The sequence below is a fragment of the Leptodactylus fuscus genome, chromosome 1, assembly GCF_031893055.1.
Source record: "Leptodactylus fuscus isolate aLepFus1 chromosome 1, aLepFus1.hap2, whole genome shotgun sequence".
Classification (NCBI taxonomy): Eukaryota; Metazoa; Chordata; class Amphibia; order Anura; family Leptodactylidae; genus Leptodactylus; species Leptodactylus fuscus.
In genome coordinates, this window is record NC_134265.1 from 191,497,321 (window position 1) to 191,516,371 (window position 19,051).

The window sequence follows — 19,051 nt, forward strand, 5'->3', positions numbered from 1 at the left end:
ACCCTTCTTTTCCCCCAAAAAATACGGTAGATTATCTGAATACATATCATAGAATCAATGGAAAAATACAGAGATCTGCTGATTTAAACTCACCTCTTGGTGGTGCTCATGTCCATGGGCTCTTCACCCGTTGGTACCTCCACTTTAATAGTGGCCTTCACCTCCCCACTTTTTAGAAGTCCCGGCATCTTGCCAGACCCAGACTCTGTCTTCACCATGATGTCTCCATCCAACAGTCCCTTCTCCAGTTTTAACTTCTTGCTGTCAGTATCATTCTGTGTCACCTCCCTCTCCAGCGCCCTCTTTTGACTCCGTGTCCGGCATGCTTCATCCGCCATATCGTTGGCCTGAAGATCAAAAAACATACAACAGAACCTCAAAAAGTTGCAAATTGTCATGATAAAGAAAAAAAACACAAAAAAAAAACAAAACAAAAAGGTAGCTCAACTGCAATTTCAGCAGAATATCCAGGGTCTCCAACATCATGAATTTAAGAATCTGCAAACTGCCCAACTCCATTGTCACCTGACATGAGGCACGTCCAAGGGTTGTGGAATGAGCCACACTACATGAAATGTGCATACAACAGTTTGTAGCATCAATGATCTCTGTGACTGAGTAACCATAGTTCTTATATCAGTCACAGAGACAGATATGAACCAATATTTTTTCATGCTGAAGGGCCTCTGCCTGATATCTTACAGTACACGACCGGTGTACATAGTCTCACTTATACTGGACACTACACATTTGGATTTATTACAGTTCTGAGAAGTGGAAGGCAAACCCCAGGTGGCATTACGTAGTGACATCAAGTCCCCACGTGACCTTTTTATTTTCCCAGGATGCTGCTGGAGACACAAAAGCACTTTCTGGAAAACCAGCCTGAACTGGTTCCAGACAACGAGAGCTGCGAGTGGCGTTAACCCCTTGCAGTGTCACTGACACCCGCCTCCCCCCCCCAACTATAAACGCCCCCCCTCCCTAGGCCTGCTGCTTCTGGCATTCCTGTACAGAGTCCAAAAGTGCATCATTCTTAAAGTGAAAAAAAAATACTGATGCCAGTCTGCCCCAGCTGTAGACAAATTTGGTTCTTTATTAGCTTAACAAAACATGGAAAATGGTAAATATAACCTTAATCAGGCAAGACCACAGCCTACCTCATCTGCTAGCAGTGGATAGGAATTTAATGAATGGTTTTATTAAAGCTATATCTCCCTTCACAAGCATGTTCTGTGGATTTCCACATTACTAGTCAATGACGATTCTTATGACCATAAAGAAACTATGGTTGTGCCACCTCTAGAAACCAGGTAGCATTTGCAATTGGATGTGACATAGGTCACTTTCTTGATGTAAGCACCAGAAGAATGTAAGAAAATGAATCTGGAAGGAACTGCAAATCGCCTTCTATAAGCACTTAGGCCGAATATCACACCAGAATTTGTTACCGTACAGGAGTAAATCCTAAAAGTGGGTGGACCAAGACAGGCTTTTTACTGTTGCCCAAGTGCATTGCCGGTCTATGAATCTCTTTTTGGGACTGCCAGAGACGGCCAAGCACTGTATTCTGCTGTCTCAGAGATGAATAGGAAGGCAACATGCCTGCATGAGCACAGGTGTAGTAAAGGACATGAGCCCCATTTTCTGAATGTCTCCAAGATACTAGTAAGGCCCGATTCACACAAGAGTTTCACCTGTGATTTGTACATGAAAGTATTTCACTAGGAGACAGGGACTCCTGACAGTACAGTTAGCTATGCTCTTAGGAGTTGCTCTCTCAACTTCAGCCACACACAGGGCAAGGATCTGGAGTCTTGCAATAAATTGCAAGAGTGTCAAACCATCTATATGGGGAACCTGGGACCATGTTCTTTGAATTAGTGGGGATGGAAGTGGTCGGATCTCCACTGATAAAGCAAGCTATCAACAACTTGGTGAAAGGTCCACCAACTCCTGCTCTGTCCAATCTTTAATAGGCTCGCCTCCAGATTCCTGAGCAATCAGTATAGCTAGTTTCATTGCTTGAAACGCTACCTATACTTTGCAATTCCAAGTGTATGAAGTCAGACAGGAATATGCAAGGGATCATGAGCTCTTAGGGCTAGTTCACACGTGGGCAAAGGGGAGGTTTTTGACAGCGGAATTCGCTTCAAAAACCTCTCCTTTAACATGGTGGTCTATGTAGACCACTAGCTTTTTTTTTCCTCCTAGCGTTTTCCGCCTGAAGAAGCGACATGACCTTTCTTCAGGCGGAAAACGCCTGAAGAATTGCATAGAAGTGAATGGGAGGCGAAAACCGCGCGGTTTTCGCCTGCAGTTTCTATAGCACATATAGGAAAAAAAAACCCTAGCGAAAACCGCTAGCGAAAACCGCGTCAAAAACCTCGTCAAAAACCGCGCGGAATGCAAAAAACAGCGTCAAAAAAACTCCTCGAGGTTTTTTACCTCGCACAAATAAGCTAGGCGGTTTTCACGTGTGAACTGACCCTTAGGCTACGTTCACACAGAGTTTTTTCGGTCAGGAAACTGACTCAAAGTCCTCCTCCTAAAAACACCTCACCATAGGACTGTATGGTGAGGCGTTTTTTGGAGGAGGAATTTGAGTCAGTTTCCTGATCAAAAAACTCTGTGTGAACGTACACTCAAATACAGTTTGTGAAGGTGGTGAGACATCCTCTTTAGCTTGGACCAAACCATTTAAGAGTCAGTTCACATGGTGGAAATTGAAGAGGGCACTTATTCAGACTGGAAAGTGAAGCCCCAGGAGGAGAAGAAATTCCCCTAAAGTCCTTTTCATCTACTTTGCATAGGAGTAAAATTCAGATTTTCAATGCAGAATTAAAAAAAGGCATCTTTGGAAAGTGTAGAAGTGACATTACAAGGTACTGTCATTAGTTTAATACCTGTCTTCTTGCTAACAGACTTCCTTTTCAAGTCCATTTCTGTCATTCTATGACAGATGACTGCAAAGGACAATAATAGTAGTGTGAATGTAGCCTAGGAGAAAATCTTTAAAACTCTGCAAAAATGTATTTATTTTTGCATATATTTTACTTGTAATGTGCATGGGATATTAAATATATTTCAAAACTATTCAACAATTGAATTTCCTTTTATAGAAAATAGGTTCTCCCTAGGAAACCTGTATGGGGTCGTTCACATCTGCGCCCGATCTCCGTTCTGCAGGTTTCCGTTTCCTGCACAAAACAGGGCAGGAGACTGAAACCTGCAGGACTCTTTCAAACGCATTCATTTGAATGGGTTTGAAAAGTGTCCGGCCGTGAGCGCCGGTGAGAATTTTATGCTCTTCTTGGTGAAACCGGGTTTTTTTTCATCCGGACATTCAGTACTAGGTGTCCGGTTTAAAACAAAACGGTTTTGCCGTGGAGAGCATAAAATGCTCACCGGCACTCATGACCAGACTCTGCATGACAGGTTTCCATCTTCTGCATGCAGAAGACGGAAACCTGATAACGGAGTGCAGATGCTGGTGTGATGCTAGCAATTTAACAGTTTCCAAAAAGAGAGAAGGTTCACTTTATGTTTCTAACTAGAAAAAAAAAAAAAAAAAAAAAAAAAACACACACACACTAGTGATATCGCTTAGACATAGATGAGAGTGTGATTTTTATAAGCAACACGAATCACAGCTTTCATATGACTCAAAAACCACTAACCCTTTGAGATCAGTTTTTTTTTTTTTGTTTTTTTTTTAAATCCTTACGCTGGGTTCACACCTGCGTTCATGTCTCCGTTCTATGGTTTCCGTCTTCTGCATGGCAGAAGACGGAAACCATAGACCGGGTCCGGCCGTGAGCGGCGGTGAGCGTTTTAGGCTCTCTGCCGCGAAACCGGATTTTTTAATCCGGACACAGAGTAGTGCATGTCCGACTCTGTGTCCGGATTATAAAACCCGGTTTCGCGGCGGAGCGCGCAAAACGCGCACCGCCGCTCACGGCCGGACAGCTTTCTCACCCATTCAAATGAATGGGTGAGAAAGTCTCCTGCAGGCTTCCGTCTCCTGCATCTGTTTTATGCAGGAAACGGAAACCTGCAATAAGGACAGATGAACGCAGATGTGAACGAGTCCTTACTTGTATAACGCCATCATATTCTGCAGCGCTTTACAGACATTGATAGTCACGGTCTCATATAGGGCTCACAATCTACATTCCCTATCAGTGTGTCTTTGGAGTGTGGGAGGAAACCCACGCAAACACGGGGAGAACATGCAAACACGGGGAGAACATACAAACTCCTTGCAGATGTTTGTCCTTGACAGGATTCAAACCCAGGACTCAAGTGCTGCAAGGCTGTAGTGCTAACCACTGAGCCACTATGCTGCTCAGAGGTCACACTACATTTTTATTTTTCTGGAAACCCCCCCCAAAAAAACACTCTTCCTCTTAACATTTATGTGGAGTATTTATATTAAGGGGGCCTTTCTAGTGTTGATTTACTATGGTGGTGTAATGGGTATACTTACTATTTATGCAATTCCATAGATATAGTGACCTGCACTGCCATGCATGATCATCTTCCAACTGCTGGTCACTGTTATTCACCAAAATGTAACATGGTCTTTCAAAGTATTCCTATGAGAGCAGTTCCATAGGAATACAATGAATCACAGTGCAGTCCCATTGTGGCCTATCAGCTGCAGCGACCTCACTAATAACAAAACTCCTTACTCTCAGTTTATCATTGGCTGCAAGAAAGGAGCTTTGTTATTTGATGTGCCAGACACCAGTAGCACTGCTTTGTTGTCAATGCCTCATGCAGCTCTTCTCACATGAGAAAGGATCATGTGTATAATATTTAAAAAAAAAAAAAAAAAAAAAAGTAAAATAGCCTATCCAAGAGTTTATGATGCCTGTACAGGTGTTATTGCAAACTCTGCCCGAGATACAGACATGACCTTCTCTCTCAGAGGTAAACTGCTACATTTGTGCATAATGGCAATCCAAACGCATTTTCCCTGGCAACCGCTTAGAGCGTTGCTAGAGAACTTTTGAGACCATTTTCTACTAAAAGGAAGTAAAACCGATGAATAAAGTAGATTACAAAAATGTTCACTAAACAACCCCTACACAACTTTAAAAATAATATCAGTCTATTGTTCGTGGGTTTCCCAGGTAACCGCTTTTTTATGTGTATAGGTTTCCATTCGGGGGTTCCCCAAGTAGACTTCCTGAACAGAAACCCCAACGTAGATGTGAACCAGGCCTCAGAAGAGAACACAAAACTTTGGGAAAATAAAAATGTTTTCTTGGAAGTTGCCATATTTTGACACCCATAACTTCTTACTATTTCCATATATAGGGCTGCATATGGTGGCTTTTTGTGTCACCAGATGCACTTTTTACTTATACCATTTTGGGATCGTCATGTTTATAGGCCCAAAACCCTATAAAGGGGTCTTTAGTCAAAGGAGACAGAACTTTATTTTGGGGAAATGGAGTGGGGAGGGGGGGTTGTTTTTTTACATTCTCTGTGTGAACTTGCCCTCCTCAAGATTCTAGTCAACTTCAAAACTCTGAAATATTAAAAACGATGAAACCAGAATAAGTTTAAAAACAGATTTAAAAGGGGGATGTCCCATTAAAGAGGACCTTTCATGTCCTCAAGCACACGCGGTTCTCTATACCACTGGTAAGCTGACAGTGCGCCCTTGACAGTACTCAGAACTTCCTCAGAACGCCCCCTCTGACCGTACACATCTAGACCATCAGCAACGCCCTTCTGACAGTGGGCAGAGATCGGTAACAGCACCGTTATCTCCAGCCCTGGGCACATAATGGGAAAAATGATAGTGTGCTCAGAGCACTGTCTGCTTTCTAGCAGTATATAAAACCACATGTGCCTGAGGACATGAGGTCCTCTTTAAAGACACTTTTCCCTTTTCCACAGGAGTTAAGTGTCAGGGCTCATTCACATCTGCGCCCGGGGTCTCCACTTTCAGGCTTCAGTTTCCTGCCCGAAACTGGGCAGGAGACTGAAACCTGCAGGCATTTTTCAAACCCATAATGGGTTTGAAAAGTGTTCGGCCGTGAGCGTTTTATGCTCTCTGCGGCGAAAGTTTTTTTTTTATAAAAAAAAAAACAAAAAAAAAAACTGGACACAGAGTCGGACATGCAGGACTGTGTCTTTTTTTTTTTTTTTAAAAAAAAAAACAAAACCAATAAAAAACAAAAAACACGGTTTCGCCGCAGAGAGCATGCAGAAGATGGAAACTGAGAGCGGAGACCCGAACGCTGGTGTGAACCCAGCGTCAGACCTTTGTGGGTCTAACTGCCCGTGGTGCCACAGTGTTTAAGTGAACAGGGGGCCAAAGTCCCCCATGCCGTCTCCTTGTGAATGGAGCGGCAGTGCACTTGCATGACCTATACTCCACTCACAACTATGGGGCTGTTGGGACTGGAATCTCTGGCAGCCCCATAACAGTGTGCCAATGTACAGTAATATATGGTGGAACTGAAATTCCGTCACAGGAAATCAGGTTTGGGTAAGGAGATACTCTTTTCTAACAGTGGTGCTTTAGAAAGATTTGTGTGTGTGTTATTGTATTTATTATGTATATTGGAGGCCATCTTTTTAAGGACCACTTTTCAGTTACATTTTTGGTGGTGGTCTCAAAAAGATTTCATTGTCTTTGCTTTATGTGAGGGATATAATTTACTTACACACACAGATGGATATATAGTCTGGAAAGAGGAAGTCTTTTACTTTGGCTGAACTCACATGTACTTACTGAATTGTTCAGCATGTGGGATATGCTCTGAAAGAGGCAATGCACAGCTACATCTAAATGTCCACTTAACAGTAGTGAAAGGGTTACCAACAGGTCAGTGACTTGAACAGCATGCCCTTAATTCCCAGTAATACAGCACTCTATCATGTCTTTAACTCTTCAATCCACAATGACTAGCACAATTTCATTTACATTTCTTGGGCCAAAGAAGTATAACCAGCTTTCCCTGGCTCCTGAAAAAGCAAAAGTCTGATTAGCAATTTAAGAATAAATAAATAAACTTCAGACTTTTGAAGGGAAAATAAAATCAGTACTTAACAGGTATCCGTATGATCTCACAGCTAGGCACCTTAGCTGAGCAGCGACATCTCTGCTTTCTGTGCTTCCTTGGTACATTTATAAAAGCTAAGAACTCTACAGTATGCTAAAACCAGAAATACCACCAAGACGCATCAAACAATGATGCTAATACAGACAGCAAGAGGAGAGGAGAAAGAAAAAAAAAAAAAAATACACAATCACATACATTGGAAAGTAAGAGGAATTTGCAGTGTGAAGCCAGCAGTGGGAGCAGCGAGACAAAAAGGGACGCAGCAACACAGCAGCTCTTGAGGATCGGCCAGCTTACAGCTGTCTGCCTGAGCACAATGGGTTAAGCTCTGCCATTTTGGTGTCATTCACTGATATGTCCATTAACAGTGTTACAGAGTAAAATGGAAGTCGTTAACCCTTCCCCTCCAGCAATCAGTCAGAGAAGGAAGTAAAGTGCTTCTCTGCAAAAGTTACTGCATTTCTCTCACCGTGAAGGACAGCCTCTTGAATGCATGTAAATGTCTCACGGGGGAGAAATTAAAAAAAAAAATTAAATAAAAAAAACCCTGATTGAGATGGAGTTTATATTCCCCAGCCTTACAATAATTATTAAACGCATGACTGGAAGAGATTCCACTCACAAGGAATACCGACAAGAAGACGCACAAACCCACAACACAGCTTATAGGCAAATAAAACAACCCCCTCTGTCCAATATATAAACCATACTACTATTTATTATTACAGCACTAACTGCTGTAACCTTTTTAGTATGGTGAGCATTTTTTTGTCACCATAGTTAGTGTGCTGTGTATTAATAGTAGGGATGTCAAACTGTAGACCAAAGTCATACAACATGAACTGTCAGCAACCAATTAATCTGACAATTAAACATGTATTTCAGTGTCATCCTTCTTTGATGGTTTGGATGAACAGAGGACTCAGGGTGGACGTTTGCACAGCCTCATCCTTATGTTGAATATATTCATACAAACCTATTCAACTTTGTTGAAATGAACAAATGCCCACAATGTCACACCTCATGGTCCCCCCTTCCCCTCCTTTTAGGATCACTTCTTCTGGAGCAGCACATCTGAAAGATCCCCGTGCCAGAGGTTGCTGAACCCTGGTCTAGGAGGCCCAAAGTAAGAAAACTGGTACACTATATATATTGCCAAATAATAGGTCTATAAACCCTTTTCCTATAATTGTCTAGCTATGCAGTAATACATGTCACCAAGCCAATAAGGAAGCAGTCAGTTCTGGTCATTTCAGCCTTTTCAAAGCACCAGGATTTCAATTTATGCCAAAGTAGCTGTATTTTTATTTTTTTTAAAGAGTTCTTTATTTTTAAAGGAACATTTAGGAATAAATTTTATTGAATAATTAAACTTTTTGAAAATGGAATGAAATTAAATACATTCCCGCAATACTTGGAAAATGTATGGCCTAGCCTTAAGATAAATTATTAATTCACCAGCAGGGGCCCAACTGCCAGGATTCCCACAGATCAGTGGTTTCAGTGGGTGTACAGCTACCACAAATGGTGGAAACACAGAACCCCAACATTCAGAAATTCACAGCATAGGACTTCAAATACGCATGTAGCCTTTTGTTAAAGTTACAGGGGTCAATATGGGCAAAATGTGAGTTATTAGACAGGCAGTATCACAGGGTTCATGGTGGTGTAGACTACATGACTGGTCAGCCTGTGGTGGGGGGAGTAGGGGCATCACTAGAATTGTGTAAGAATAAAATCTTGTATTTGCCTTGCTCTCCATGACACAGAAGGACATGCAAACCAATCCCAACAGACAAGCTCAAGTTACAGGTTTGCTTCACTGGCCTATCAAGTAAAAAAAAAAAAGGGGGGGGGGGGGTAAGAAGAAAGAAGCCCACAGCCCGTCTCACATTCAAGATACTCACTAATATTCTACAGGGACAGCAGTAAAATTAATTTCACAGGCACTGGACAATAAAATATTACTTATTAAATTTGAAGAGAAAACCATTTCCATGTATACAAACCTATCAAACAAAAGCCAGATGGGTAAATCTGGCATACAAAAGCTTTCTAAGTGACATTATGTATCCAATACATAATATATATGGATTGGATACGAATAGCTGGTAGCTAAAAGCTACTTAGTATGGCTATCTTACATTTACTGCACATACCTGCCTCACTTTGTTGTACAATCAGATACAAACTGCATGGTAGTGGATCAGCTTCTTAAAGGGGTTCTGTCATTGGGAAAAGTCATTTTTAGATAATCACATCCTTGCATAGGCTTTAGAAATTCTATTCCACACCTACCTTTAGTATGTAAATTCCCTCAGTGGATTTTGAATAAGTCCATATATATATATATATATATATATATATATATATATATATATATATATATATATATATATACACTAATGAGCTTCGACAATGCATTGGAAGTGTCTGTGTGCTCTATGTGTATGCACAGCAGAGACGAGTCATCAGCACAACAGCCTCATAGAGCAAAATGTGCACACAGACACTTCCGATGCACAGTCGAAGCTCATTAGCATATGGATAAAAACTGACTTATTCAAAATCTACTGAGGCAATTTATATACTAAAGGTATGTAGGAAATAGCCTTTCTAAAGGATATGCAAGGATGTGTATCTAAAAATGACTTTTCCCCCAATGATCGAGCCCCTTTAATTTACCCAGCAACCCCCACCCTCCTCAAAACAAAAAACAAAACAAAAACACAACAACAACGGTGCACATTTACAATTATGGTTATGACTGACATATACAAGACGCCCCTAATGTGAGCTAAAGCTTTTAGACCTGCTGGAGTAGCTTCCTAGAAAAGACACCGTGGCCTAAATCTGAGAAAATGCTCCTAAATTGTGCTAAAATTGTGTTTCTGTCTCAAAGTAATCCAACGAATAGATGGTATAAATTTAGTCCAGCGTAAAGATGCAGCGGATTTATCATCCAGTATCAGCCAATGTGATAAATCTGATGCACACTCAGACTAATTAGTAAATCTGAGCCATTATTTAGCCAGGAAAAGCATCTGTCAGCTCCAGTCACTATACTTCTTATTATGTAATATAGCTTTATGATATACATTGCCAATTTGTTTGAATTTATGGGGAAAAAAAAACAACAAAAACACCCATAAGGCCCGGTTCACATTTGTGTTTGGGCCATTCTGTTCGCCTCTCCACATTTTTGCAAGCAGCACTTCTCTCTCTGCATTTTTCCCCATTATAGTCTGTGGGTTTCACATTTTTCCTAAGGTAACTGCTTTTTTATGCGGATTAGGTTTCTGTTCATGGGTCCCCAAGCGACCTCACCGAACAGAAACCCAAGTGCAGATGTGAACCGAGCTTTACATGTTACCATGATCTATTTATAGTGACTTTGAATATCTAACAACGGAAGCAAACAAAAAGAACATACATACCACTCCATGTGTTAATGCATGGCAACTCTACACAGCACTTTATACTTAAAAGGGATTCTAACACAAACTTTTTTTTTTTTTTTTCCTGTGGATAAGACGTCTGAATAGCCTTTAGATAGGCTATTCGTCTCTTACCTTTAGACGTGATCTCCACTGAGTCGTTCCTTAGAAATAATGGTTTTTACCAGTATGCAAATGAGTTCTCTCGCAGCGATGGGGGCGTCCCCACCGCTGCCAGAGAAGTGTCTCCAGCGCCACCTCCTTCTTCGTCCGCAGCATCATCTTCAAGGTCTTCTTCTGGCACAGGCTCGTAACTTCTAGGCCTTGGGCAGAGCAGACTGCGCAGGCTGCTCTGCCCAAGGCCTAGAAATTACAAGCCTGCGCCAGAAGAAAACGCTGAAGATGACGCTGCGGACGAAGGAGGAGGCGTCACTAGAGACACTTCTCTAGCAGCGGTGGGGACCCCCCCATCGCTGTTTGAGCGCTGGAGCCCGCCCCCATCACTGAGAGAGAACTCATTTGCATACCGGTAAAAACCGGTATTTCTAAGGAACGGCGCAGCGAAGACCACGTCTAAAGGTGAGACACGAATAGCCTTTCTAAAGGCTATTCCGACGTCTTAGCCACAAAAAAAAAAGGGTTTTAATGGTAGAATCCCTTTAATATAATTTTTTTTTTCTCCATAAGAGTAACATGTGACTACTGGAACACTGTTTTGTAGCTTGCAGTCAGAGACAAGTCTGAAACATTGAAGATAAAATTGTCAGCCATTTGTAATGAAAGTTTTTGTAACAACTAGATGCCTATGATGTAACGATCATTACATGCCTACACAGGTGTACTTGGCCATTAAAATGCAACTTGCCGAAAAAGCGCTCATCCCCATTCTCTCAATACTTGCCTCCTTAAAACGGACCCAGATTTTCATGGAAAGTCTTGAAAGTCACTGATGTGCTCTGCTGAAATGCTCAGACCCAGGGCAGCTTTGTCACGATCTATATGGGAACCTGTACACTCTCTAACCATGCACAGTATGAGGTTTGGACAGCCAAGTTGTAGTATGGCCACCAATCAGGGTCAATAAATACAGCACACTGTCATAAAGGGTACAAAACTTTCTCTCTATGCAAATTTGCCTTTGTCAGACCTACTAGATCTTGCCATTAGTGACTCCAAATCAAACCAAGATCCATAGACAATGAACAAGATGACAGTATTCGCAGCACTGATGGAAGTCTACAGATTTGCTGAAATTATCAGTATGTTTAAAACAGAGCTTTCAGACAATGTGCATTTGATTCTCGCAGATACTTCACAGCAGTGTGCCCGCATTAGGGGGAAAGAGCAGGAGGTGCAATGGAGCAGAGGCAAGTATCTACACTAAAGCTTCCACAAGTTTGGAGGAAACATGCTTGCAGCCTAGAAAACCAGGAAGCTTTTGATTTGGTTGGGGGTTCTTTCTCCCAATATGCAAAACCATGGAGAAGGCTGTGGGCTGCAGATGACTGCAGTGTTTGAGACCCCTCATGACAGGATTATTTTATTTATTATGCTTACTTATATAGCGCCATCATATTCCGCAGCGCTTTACAGACATTGACAGTCACTGTCCCATATAGACAACTCAATGAGGAAAACGCGTTAACCTTGGGAGTAAACTAGTACTTTCACAGCCAAATACATGGCATGTTTGTCTGAATGTGCACTAATAGCAAATATAAGTTACCCTACTGCAGGGGTGTCCAAACTTTTTGCAAAGAGGGACAGATTTAGTGAAGTGAAAATATGTGGGGAACAACCATTCAGCCTGACATTCTTTCAACCATTAACAATAAATGCAAGTTAAAGGGGTTTTCTGGGATAACCCTAAAACCCTACACTAATCTAAACACCCTACCCCTCCTACTTTCTAAATTACATAAAAAATGTCTATTTACCCATATACCTGGGGTGGTCATGTGACCACCCTAGGGCCATTTTTTGACTATCTGGTGACGACAGCCTGAATATCGGCCTGATAGGGCCACAAGACTGGGTTTACCTGCTAGCTAGGCCTCTAGTACAAGCCAGAAAGTCTGCTTGACTGCCATGGAATCCACCACAGAATTTTTCTGTCTCCTATTCTCTTCAATGGGGGTGATCAGGTGAAATCCACTTGAAGGTTAGGCATGATACTCCCCCTCCCTGGCAGAAATAAATCAGCAGAGGAATCAGAGTCATTGAAATGAATGGGAGGCAGACTTTAGATGGAATTTGGAGAGGATTTTCAGGTTACACGCACATGACTGTATGCTTTGTCAGCATGATGGCCAAGATGGATATGACCATATAAACTCCCTTATTAATAAAGGGGGGGGGGGCTTCCTCTTTGTCCTGCTGAGCAGATGGTAGACTTTGGAGCACATTTAATGTCCCTACCGGTGGATCCATTCAACATCTGTGTGGTGTGCAGGAAACAAGCTGTAATGTACTTCACACTTGTGGCCACTCTTTTTAAGGGCTCAAAGTCATATTGTTTAGGAAGGAACGGATTCGATAGCTAGAACTTTTTAGCAAAGATCCATATAAAGTAAGCCTCGGAGTGGGGCAACATGATATGGTTATAGCTGCATGTAGTTCTTGGACTACCGATGCTTCACTTCATATTCCTATCAGTTGCATATCATATCATATATCATAGGTGGTGCTACATAATGCGCCTAAATGAGTCTTCCTGGGGGGCTCCCAATAAATTTTAGCAATATTTCATTACTGGCCATGCAGTAAAAGGTGGTACCACACCAAATCCCTGGATACAGCTATAGCCTGTGCTTTCTCTTCTCATTAAGTGAAACACCAATTAATTTTGGCTATATAGTTATTGGCCAGCTATAACAGCTACTGAAAGAAAAATGTTACAAAAACATTTTTTGAAACAATTGTCCAGGTACATAACCCATTTCTAGTCTGAATGTTTTATGATGCTTTGACTCAACCATCACAAACGCAAGTATTATTCCAAGATCCTATCAAGACAGGTCAATGTCTTCAGAGTTAATGAAGGTGGCTGAAAGCAGTTTAACCTGTTCCACCCTGAAGGAATAACAAAGAATACCAAGTGAAAACACACATGTTCTACAATATATAGTTTAAGTTACCCAGCATCCTTTGCCCTCACACAGGCCAGGCCTTGCGTGTCCAGGAAGTGACAGTGCAGACAGACAGGCCAGAAAGGGTGGGAGAGGGAAGGGGGGGGGGAGGCACAAGGGGGTGGGGTACAGAATGCACCCAGGAGCAGCTGTATTGTGAGGGGGGGGGGGGTGAAGAAGGTTGACAAGTGACAAAAGATTCTGTAATGCTACACAGGAAGACAGAGTGAAATGAATGTGGGCAAGGCAGCAGAAGAGTTAAACACCCACCTCCTCCCCTTGACCTGCCTTAACAATGCAATCTTCCCAGGAGCATATATTGAGACTCAGCAAAGGGACTCTGCGTCATGGATAGCTGGAATCGGTTAACTAACCTGAAGATTTTAACTAAGAAGTGCATAAGTAACGCCAACATACTGCACAAGTCTGCCTGGTTTAGGGAATCGTACGCTACCCTTCATTTTGCAGTGAAAGTTTCTTTTGACGGTGTTATGCTACCAAAATATCATCAGTTTATATATTGTATAACTACAACATAGAAACTACCACAAGGTATATCTAGGAGAATTACAGAGCACACCACAGAGATATAAACTCTCCAAAGCATGTCAGCCACCAACTACTGAGGATCTACATTAAGGCTATATTCACAAGACTGAAACTTAGTGTTCAAGTTTTCAGGGATCCGTTTTTCAGGTACTACATCAACTCAATGGGTAAATCTGGTCTGTGAAAACGGACCGGAGAGACCAAGGCATGAAAAATTACTGTATACACTAGTTTCTCATGGCTGACAGTTGAAGATTTGGGTCACGTGAATACAGACTAAAGGCCACATACATCTGTTTTGAGAATAATGGGAGTCAATGGGTGTAAAGAAACGTTAAATTTTTTCAGGTCGATTTGGGACACCTTTTGGACTAGTGGTTTAGTGAAGAGTTTCCTCAACCTTTTCAAGCCAAATACTGAAAAGTACCTCCAGTGCAAACTGTGGGGTCTGTAATGAGACGTGTGCTCTGAATCTGAAGTGGCACGCTAAGCATATCGGCTTATCTTCACCAAACAAATTATTTTCCTGAGGTACAGGAACCCCAGGATGAGAACCACTGGTTTAGTGTCAAATAGCCACACTAGGAATGGGGGGGGCTAAGCGGAATTCAGTCAAATACCATAGACACCAGTTATGATTTTTGCAGGTTTTTTTTTTTTTCCTTCCCAAACTGCAGGCTCAGTACTAAAACTGTAAATGTGAAATTGGCCTAGATGATGTGACCAGCTCTTTAGGACAACAATACATTTTCGTCTATAGCCCTAGTCCAATTTTAGCATACATTCATAATAAATCACAATGTTTAAAGAAAAAAAAATTGCCTGGATCTTAAGCCAATTACTCATCTGTAGTCTTTCTTCAGCATTTCTGTTAAAACATGCTAAATAATGCACCTAAATGCTGGTACTGGTTGTACTTTGAGAGCATCCCATGACTACACCACCTGTTCTAAAAAGTATTACTTTCTCACATCACCCACACTTTGAAAGCTAGAATACATACTGGTGATCACATTAGAATTAACACATCACCTTCATACCACCTGCATTAACCCCCCCCCCCCCAGATTGCCCTATGGCTAATCTCATACAGGCTGTTTGTTGCAGATTTAGCTGCATTTTTTTGAGCCAATACCAAGAATGGCTACGAAAGGAATGGGAAACGTACAGGTAGCCCTTATACTTCTCTCTTCCACTCCCGATTTATGCTAAAAAAAAAGAAAAAATCTGTAGCAAAATAAATAAATAAAAAGCTGGCCTTTCCACAACATGGGGCCTCAGCCTTAGGTCAGGGCCCCACATTGTGAAAAAACTGTATTACAGTACCTGCAGCGTGGATGGGATTCTGGCTAATCCATCCACATATTAGAGAAAAATAAAAAGCAACAAATTTGCAGTTGAAAAGCTGAGCATATGCATTTTTGCAAAATCCTAACATATTAATTACACCAGCGAAAACTGGCATTTTCCATATAGGTATAATAGGGGTAGAAAGTCTGCAGAGGAAAGTGATGCGTTTCACATCCAATGCACTTTGCTACATGGGGCCTTACTTTTAAAGAGGACCTTTTACCATTTTGCCCACAGGCAGTTCTATATACTGCCGCAAAGCTGACAGTGCGCTGAGTTCAGCACACTGTCAGCTTTCCCGATGTGGGCCCGGTGTGAAGAGCTTACGGTCCGGTACCGTAGCTCTTCTATGGTCAGAAGGGCGTTTCTGACAGTTAGCCAGAGACGTCCTTCTTCACAGCACAGCCAATCGTGCTGTACAGTGTGAGCCGGGAGGAAAGCCCCCTCCCTCTGCTCGCAGTACTCGTCCATAGACGAGCATTATCAGGGAGGGAGGGGGGCATTCCTCCCGGCTCCCACAGCACAGCGCGATTGGCTGTGCTGTGAAGAAGGAAGTCTCTGGCTAACTGTCAGAAACGCCCTTCTGACCATAGAAGAGCTACGGTACCGGGACCGTAAGCTCTTCACACCGGGCACAGATCGGGAAAGCCGACAGTGCGCTAAACTCAGCGCACTGTCAGCTTTCCGGCAGTATATAGAACTGCCTGTGGGCAAAATGGTGAAAGGTCCTCTTTAAAGCCGAGGCTCCACGTGGCAGAAGTTCCGCAGAAAAAGACACAGCGTTTTACAATCACAACAAAGTGGATTGGTTTCTAGTGAATCACATGCCCCACTTTGTGAAAAAACAAACGCAGCAGACACACAGATTTTCAAAACCGTTGGGGGTTTTGGAAATCACAGAATGTCAATTATACCTAAAGAAACACTAGCAGTTTTCCCATAGGTATAAATGAAGCAGAAAGACTGAAGAGAAAACCTTCGCAGACCTTCTGTATAAAAAAAAAAAAAAAAAAAATGCAGGAAAAAACGTGTTGCCACTGTGGTTTATCCCACAGCAGATTTTGCTGCGGGACACTACATCGGGTCTTAGCCTGAATCCTGAATAACCCTATCCTTGGAATAAGTTATCAAGCTAGTTTAAGGGGTCCAACTCAAAGTACCTACACCAATCAGACGTTTGAAAGGGATGTGGCAAATCCTGCCCTTTTTGCAGGTCCGATTTTTTTTTTTCTGACTAGTTTCTTTTACTTTGTTGTCTATTTAATTCCCCCTTTTTAAACGCTCTTACCAGATTTATTTATTTATTTTAAACCACTGCACTGGTACTAGAGTGAATTTTTGCCAAGTGGGGAGAGCAAGGGCAGGGAAGAAAAAGAACATAAAAAGGTACAAGAAGAAAAAATATATGTGCCCCATGGTGTTTTACTTGTGTCAGTTATATCCAGTCCCCTCCTCACCAGTGTTTTCACTTCTCCAAGTGAAACGCATTCACTTCTGCTCCCTCTCATTACTGGCCAAGTAGTAGATATACACCAAAATTAATTTAATAAAATTTAATTAATAAAATTAAGATGTCTCACTAAGGGTTGGTTCACATTGCAGAAAATAAAGAGGAATTTCTCTTCATTTTTTGCCGATGTTTTCTGCCCACGGGCTACAAAACAGGGTGCGGATGCAGAGCTACGGCATTCTGCCACGGATTAGGTCCAGATGAATGGGCCTAATCAGCATGGAGTCTCGAGATGTGGAACCTGCAGCTGAATCAGCCACAGGAATCCTTGGTAAAAATCAAGCAGGATGCTTATTTTTTCAGCATCCAGCTACGATCTCTGCCTCCAATTGAAAACAATAGGAGGCAGAATCTGGGTGGCTTTCGAGGCAAATTTCTCTGTGTTAACTTACCCTAACAGATATAAAAGTACCTGTGGTCTTTCTAGATACCAGAGTGTATGGCGCAAAGGCCCAGGGGAGGTAATTGCTGAGACTCGTGTTTGGGTTTCAATAGTCATGCAGCACCGTGACACTTGCATCTCTGCGTCACAACACCACACGACCAGCTGACACCCAATCACAAGCTTCAGCAGTCCCTGAGGTCAGTCGGAAGCTCTGATGTCAACAAGAAGTTGCAATGAAGATCACAAGAGTGACACTGTCACGAGACTGGGGCTTGACAAAGGAGTGCAGTGGACGGGGTAGTCAGTTCAGCCAGATTTACCATCATTTATTGCACAAAACTGGTGTAAACGATGGGGGAATGTATACCAGCTATGAACCGACATATATTTCTTGTCAGGCGCACAAACCAGCAGAGGGTGCACCCTCCACTGGCTCTAGAGCTACACAGACTGGCATGAGTAACACCAGTCTTCATAAATCTGCCCTGCTGTGTACTGCCAGTATGTACAGATATAGAGATTGCCAAAGGACAATGGCTGTGACTCTGGGGTTATACCACCTTTGGCATCATATGAACCGATTAGCAACTAAATAACCCAAAATTGATGGTAGGATTGTTCTTACGAATCACACCATCATCGATCAGATAACTACATGAGTGAGTCTAATGTGTATGGGCAACCTTAGGGTAACAACATAGTGAAGTTACAAAATCATGTAGTTTTCATTATGTTTTTAGTGCAGCTTTAATTTTACAGATGAAACAGGTTAATAAATTAATTGTTTTTTGTCATTTGTTTTTAGGTGTAAAATTAAAAAGCAGCAACAAAGAAAGCACAAAGACAGCAAGTCTGTCAGCTCTTAGTTGAGGTGTTAGAAGCAGAAAAATGGACAATAGTAAGGATCTGAGCAAGTGAAGATCCAAACTGTCAACTAGAACAAAAGATTTCCAAAATGGCAGGTCTTTAGTATCTACCAAAGGTGGTTCAACAAAAGACAACTGATGAACCAGTGACAGGGTCATAAGTGCCCAGATTTATGCACATTGAGTGTGAAGGCTAGCTAGTTTAATTGCACACAAGACCCACTGTAGAGGGTTACACTGGCTACCAGAAATTTACACATACACACACACACACACACAGGGGTTTCTCCTTTAGACTAGGTCACCAATATCAAATTGGTTATTGCCTGACCACCAACATGCTGTTTATAGAGGGTGATACTCTTGGAAATAAGGAGGCTGCAGCACACACCCCTTCAAACAGGTGATCAGCAGGGGTGCCCAAAGTCTGACCACCACAAATTACATACCGATAGGCTGTTAAAGGGAGTAAATGTTTGGGATAGGTCATCACCCCCTACAAGCATATACAACTGCCACCATATAGTGTTACTGAGTAAATTACAGTAATATACCTTTCATGTGTCACTTTTGTAGATTTTCAAGTTTTATGCAAGTGAGAGAGTTGGTGGACTGGAGGAGGGCCTTCAGCCCTCTGAGAACGGATCTTGCTGCTTAAGTAGGATAGGTGATGTCATAGCAGTTGGAGAACATACCCCCAATGCAAGTGGTAGCGCAAGCAGGAGGTGGTGGAGTGGGGAA

At 42.1% G+C, this 19,051-nt stretch overlaps 1 protein-coding gene across 8 annotated transcripts in view; it reads right to left on the bottom strand.

Moving 5' to 3' along the window:
• GATAD2A (GATA zinc finger domain containing 2A) overlaps nt 1-19,051 on the bottom strand; it is a 60,848-nt gene that overhangs the window by 26,193 nt on the left and 15,604 nt on the right. For 4 of the 8 annotated variants that reach the window (XM_075280402.1, XM_075280403.1, XM_075280400.1 and 1 more), the window contains one exon: nt 94-347. In XM_075280402.1, coding sequence (XP_075136503.1) covers nt 94-338 — 245 coding nt within the window. In that variant the 5' untranslated portion in view covers nt 339-347. Of the gene's footprint in view, nt 1-93; nt 376-6,856; nt 6,988-19,051 lie in introns of those variants that run through there. The other 4 variants (XM_075280405.1, XM_075280399.1, XM_075280398.1 and 1 more) reach the window with 2 other exon arrangements.